This window comes from Myotis brandtii, unplaced genomic scaffold (genome assembly GCF_000412655.1).
Source record: "Myotis brandtii unplaced genomic scaffold, ASM41265v1 scaffold1132, whole genome shotgun sequence".
Classification (NCBI taxonomy): domain Eukaryota; kingdom Metazoa; phylum Chordata; class Mammalia; order Chiroptera; family Vespertilionidae; genus Myotis; species Myotis brandtii.
Genome location: NW_005353896.1, coordinates 112,685 through 119,057, shown reverse-complemented (window position 1 = coordinate 119,057; position 6,373 = coordinate 112,685). Strand labels below are relative to the sequence as shown.

At 37.4% G+C, this 6,373-nt stretch overlaps 1 protein-coding gene across 1 annotated transcript; it reads right to left on the bottom strand.

The window, feature by feature from the left end:
- Positions 1 to 4,387: 4,387 nt before the first annotated feature.
- LOC102256840 (cyclin-dependent kinase 8-like) lies at positions 4,388 to 5,947 on the bottom strand. Its single transcript, XM_014547738.1, is given in 2 exon segments — positions 4,388 to 4,902; positions 4,904 to 5,947. Coding segments are annotated over 2 exon segments (1,422 nt in total). The 3' UTR covers positions 4,388 to 4,524.
- Between the last annotated feature and the right edge of the window lie 426 nt (positions 5,948 to 6,373).

Below are 6,373 nucleotides of genomic sequence, written 5' to 3'. Positions count from 1 at the left end.
CCCCTTGGGGGATGTCCAACTGCCAGTTTAGGCCTGATACCTGTGGGATCAGGCCTAAACCGGCAGTCGGACATCCCTCTCGCAATCCGGAACCACTGGCTCCTAACCGCTCACCTGCCTGCCTGCCTGATCACCCCTAACTTCTCTCCCCTGACGGCCTGATCGTCCATAACCACCTCTGCCTCGGCTTTGTCTGGAAGGACGTCTGAAAGACATTTGGAAGACATCCGGTCTAATTAGCATATTACCCTTTTATTAGTATATATATATTTCAATGAACATACATATAGGTATTAAATATATGTGTACACAAGCATACTGAGCATTAACCCAGGAAGAGGTCTGGTCAAAGAAAATTGTTGAAAAATGCTAAATACTAAATTGAACGAATATTGTTTTGCATGTTGAGTCCATTAATGGTGGAGTACTAAGTTTGCAATAAGGAATTTCAAGCTTCTGTGGACCCATTATTGTCCTTTTTTCAGAAGTCAATCAGTGGAGTTGTTATTAACAATCTAGAACTATCACTGTGTGTTATTATGATATTACAGAGTCTGTAAAGCTTAACCTAAGGCTCACATTTTCTGCTATTATTATGTCCATATGTGTACATATCAGTTACCTGCATTTTTAGAAATTAGCTAAATGACTCTGTTTCTTGAAAACTGGGAGTGTGTGAAGAATCACACAAATACATGCATTATCACAAACCCCCATTATATTTTGACTTTCCAGAGTTTGATGGTAGTTTAGGTAAAGGCAGATGATGTAGAATTTTGTGCATTAAAAATGGAAAATTTCTTACCATATTTTTGAGAAGTGTTCTAGTCACCAGACAACTTGATAACAATGCCCGACCATTGTGTCTTCTTAAAAAAATTTTTTTATTGACTTTAACAGAGAGAAGAAGGAGAAGAAAGAGAGAAACATCTATGTAAGAGTGAAACATTGATTGGATGCCTCCTGCACACCCCCTTTCTGGTGATCAAGCCAGCAACCAGGCATATATCCTAACCAGGAATTGTCCCAGCAATCTTTCCGTGCATGGAACAACTGAGCTGCACCGGCCAGGGCTAGCCATTGTGTCTTTACAGTGCATTCACAAAGAACACCATGTGGAACCGAGAATTATTTTTACGCATTCTATATTGTTAAACTTCTTAAGTAAAGACAAAATTAAAAGGACTGATTTTAAAATATGACATGAGCATGCTGAGCCTCCTACTAGAACTCACATAGTAGGGGACCTCTGGCGTTGCTGTTTATTAACAATGATTCTGGTTTACATGACACTTTTATGTTGAAGCAGGAAGCTGTTTGGGATTTTAAAATGTGAATTATATTTCCATTGTACTTCCACTGAATTATGAGCCAGGGAATTATTTAACATTACTAGTGCAGTTAACTCAGAAGCTGGATCTCTTTGGTGTGTTAATGAAGTACGTGATTTCTTGCATCTGCAGGACAGCTTAAATGTCATTCTGAGAATTCTTTTTCAGGTAAATTGCGTATTTCACTGTCACCTTGGTAGAAAGAATTTTAAAACAAAGATAATGTTATTGACACTAAAAAAAACAACACACAAGAGAGTATTATAATTTATTAAATTAGTCTCAGACTTTGGAAATATAATGAAATATTTTGTGACTAAGTAGCTATAACATGGGAGATGTATATAAGGTACACTTTTCAGAACGAGTGTGGGGAGGGGTGCTTGTGCTTAAAAAATAAATTATCTGGGTGTTAGATACAGTAAACTAGGTCATACTTTGTAGTTGCCACCCAGTATAGAGTCAAAGTTGATTTCTACATAATGTAGTGCAATGCCATTCAATTCATCTTTGCAATGCAGATATAGAACATTGTTCCTTTCATTTTTATTTATTTTGCTCTATAAATAATCCTATCAGGATATTGATAATGATAACTAAAATCACGACTGGTGCTATCACATTTGGAATTTTGCATGTACAGTACAGTATGCTAAGCTCTTATACGCATGATTTCATTTTATGCTCAAGTCAACCCAATGCAATAGGCCTCAACAGAGTGGTTAAATGGTTTGGCTCTGAACTCAGTGCACATCCTCTATTTTCTGCTCTACCTATCATGAGCTTTGTGACCTTATTATCTACCTCCCTTTGTGTTAGTTATCTCATACACAGACATCTAATGATCGTAAAATGAAAATGACAATTATATGTCCTATGCAGATGCTGTGATGATTAAATGAGTGCTTGGCACATGATAAGCAGTTTGTAAATGTTGTTGCTATTAATATATTTAGATCCATGTTACAGTTCAGAAAATTAAGACTTAAAGATGCAAAGAAAATTTTTAATATTATCTAGCTATGAAACAGTTTACACAAGATTTAGATCTAGGTATTCTTTCTGAAATTAGAACCACACTTTCAAATAATATGGCTGTACTGTCTAATAACACTAATATAGGTTTTTCAAATATTATCAATATTTTGACCCTTATCCATGGAGAATAATATACTCTTTATATAAAGAGGCTGAGTATTTTCACCAAATATAATTGAAAATGGGGGTAGAGTGTTTTATGCTGGGTATAGTGTTTTAGTAATTATTTACCAATATTGTATGTAAATAGATGAAGGAGGCATAATCTTCATGTTTTGAGAAATCCCCCTTTGCTAGCATATATGTGCATTAGAATAGTCTTTGTTGGAATGAAAAAAATAAAATAACCTTATAAAAAGGTGCATGTGCTCCTAAGAGTAAACTGAAGAATGAATGTAAATTAGCAATTATGAATTGTGGGATGAAGAAAGCATGACAACTGATGTTTATGGGGGAAATAGGACTAACAATTATTGAGGCAGTACTGTGGCTCTACATATTCATTCTCTTTTTGTAATCCTTACCCAAAGATATGTGGATATGTTATTTTTACTTTAGAGAGAGAGTGGTCGGGAACGGGAAATGGAGAGAAACATCGATGTGAGAGAGTAATATCAATTAATTGCCTCCAGTATGCTCCTTGACTAGGGATTGAACCTGCAACCTAGGTATGTACCCTGACTGGGAATCAAATATACAATCTTTTGGTGTATTGGATAATGCTCCAACCACGTGAGCCACCTGGCAGGGCTACATAATCCCTGTTATATTAATGATCAAATAACCCTATAAGAATTATTTTCCAATTGTAGAAGTAATACAATTGATACTCGTAGATATTTGATAATGTTCTCAACATCTTAATAATAAAACAAAAGAGTTATAAAGACCAACAGAAGAAAGACATATAAGAAAATAATATTTTAATTAAAATATGTGTGTGTTGCAATTAAACATGAAGGTCATTTAGAATGGTATTCTAACATCTGACGACAGGTTTTTTTTGATTTATGAAAAATAAATTTATTACATAACACCTTATTTTTAACAATGTTCAATTTTTTTAAATTCAGAATACTTGTGTCATTCATGTAAAATAGTTTGATACAGTACATTGTATGTTATAGGGTTTATTTTTCCTCAAAAATTCTAAGGCTCTCCTACTCCTTCTCCTTTGCTGAAGTAAGGGCACCCTAAACAACGTGCGAACAAGTTTTAAAAAAGAAAACAAACTGAATAAAATTTTAATAGCACTACACCAACCAGCTTTAAAATCAACAAAATATCTGAACTGGATGCCACACCTTTTTAAGGAAGTTACCATTCATGCTTTTTCATCTTAAAGCATGCTCACAAATCAGTAACACTAACAGGAAAAATAAAACACTGTCTATGACAATCATTTTAGTTTGTTTGCTGAACCAAACAGGTTTATATCAATGACAATATATTTAATTACTATCAAATAGCAGCTTTAATACCAGTCAAGTCATAGATTGAAAATAAAAACAAACTTATAGTGGGAAATTAATCTTTGGGAGTTTTGAAACCTTTCTGGAAAAACTATGTGGCTTTTTGTACTTTCAAAAAAACCCAAGCAATATAATCTTGGTCAAAAAACACTGATTAATGTAGAAAATGAATCAACCCACTGATAAGACACTAGGATGAAAGGTGTACCAAAATAATCTCATTTTGAGTCTCAGTTATTTTGTTGAGTTAACACATACTGTATGTTTCAAGTACCAGTTAAACTTTTTGTGTGTGTACGATTGGTCAGATAATGTTACACTGAAAGAATTCACCACATACAACAACAAATGCTTGCCCCTAGCACATTTCACAGCTTCAACTGCTACAGACTGTCACTGAAAAAAATGCATTGGTCAGTCTGAACCATGTCAAGTAAACTATGGAAGTAGCAAATCCACAACACAAACTATGCTAGCACTTTCTGTTCAAGTCTAACCCCAAAATAGGTACAATTTGGAAGCCACTACCCCAGTCTGTGCAAAGTGGTGGAACTTGGCTATTGGACATTTTGAATATGTGGTTGTACAGTACATTCTCATGGCCCATACCAGGTTCCCGCAGAGAGCTGCACAGTTAGTCCGGCAGCATTAGCAACAGTGCATTGACAATATTCCAACGCAGCTCAGTACCGGTGTGTCTGATGTGAGTACTGTGGAAGCTGCTGGGAGGTAGTTGAGTAGCCCACGCTGCTCTGTGGCTGTGATGTGCTTGGTCCAGGATTGGGATAGGCAGCGTGTGGATTGGAACGCTGATAGTCTGAGGTCATGATCAGTCCATCTGAGGTAGTGGTAGGAGGAACAACTCTCACTTTTTTCAACGGGGGTCCCTGTGTATGACTGCTATCTTGATTCCCTGGGTGACCATTTCCAATAGTGTGATTATTGCCCTGTTGCTGCTGCTGGTTCTTTTTGTCTCCTTTGTCATCAGGTTCTTCTGCTGTTAAAAATTCTCGTTTTGGGTAAGGGATTTGACAATTCTCGTTTTGGATAAGGGATTTGACAACCGGCAAAAACATCTGATGTAGGAAGTGGGTCTTCTAAGAAATAGGGATCCTGCATAGCCTGTTCTGAGGTAATTCGCTTTATTGGGTCCATGGTAAGCAACTTCTGAAGCAAGTGGAATGCTTTACTATCTGGTTTAACTTTATGTTTTTCCATATACTTGATAAGGCTGCAGTTGGTATACGTATTTCTTCTGAAATCTTTCATTAATGTTGAATATTGAGGCATCTTTTTTATATCTTTCCAATCTTTAACTGCAGGGAATCCCATTACATTGAATATTCTGTCCAGCTGGTCATGGTGATAAGGATTACTAGTTTTGATGTCCTCTTGTTGACAGTGAAATATTGGTTCTGACGTTAGTAGCTCTGCAAATATACACCCTATAGCCCAAATATCAATAGCTTTGGTATAATGTCTTGCTCCAAGAAGTAATTCTGGAGCTCGGTACCAGGATGTTACAACTACTGGATCCACATCTGCTAAAGGCTTCAAAGGTGAATTAAATAATCGGGCAAAGCCCATATCAGCAATTTTTACTCTTCCTCGCTCAGGACCTTCACCCATAACTAAAATATTAGCAGGTTTCAAATCTCTATGCAACACCCAGTTATCATGCAGGTAGTGAATCCCATCTAGGATCTGATATAATAGTGACTTCACCATTCCCCGAGATAACTGAACTGGCTTCTTATTTGCTTTAGAAGCTCCGTGAAACTTGATTATATGCCAGAGGTCATGTTCAGCGTAGTCAAACAGAAGCCATACTTTCCTGTCTGCATGAGATAGAAACACCTTTTGAAGAGAGATGACATTTGGATGCTTAAGCTCTCGAAGTAATGCTATTTCTCTACATGCCGACATAGAGATTCCGGTTCCTTCTATTTGTTTTAAAGCATAGTCTTTATCATCTTTTCCATCCTTCCTCTTGGCTTTGTAGACGTGACCATAAGTGCCTCGGCCAACTTTGCAGCCCTCGTATTCAAACAGGTCCTCGACCCGCTCCCGCTCGCTGCTCAGCTTCACTTTAAAGTCATAGTCCATTGTTGTGGTCCAACCCCAGCAGGTCCAGGGGTCCCCAAAGGTGTGGATGGAGTCGGCGAAGAAGGAAGGACACAGAGACAGCGTTCAGTTGATCAGCAGCCTAGCCAGGATCTCTAGCCAGGATCTCCAGCCAAGTTCTGGTTTGGATCTCCACCCAAGTTCTGGTGTTTATTGTCTCATTACATCAGTATTTATACCAGTTGATTTTAATCTTATCAATTTCTATTGCAAAGGTTAGGGCGTTTCTTATCTCCATTCCAGGGAGTAAAGATTATGTAGCTTAAGCGTGATTGTTTGTAGTTAAAGTGATTAACTACCCGCCTGGCACTTAGTTAAGGGGTTGTATCCCCTCCCTAACCTCAGGGGAAAATCCCCACCTGGGGAAACAACCTTTCTCGGAGAGGTGACCTTGGTTAAAACACATGG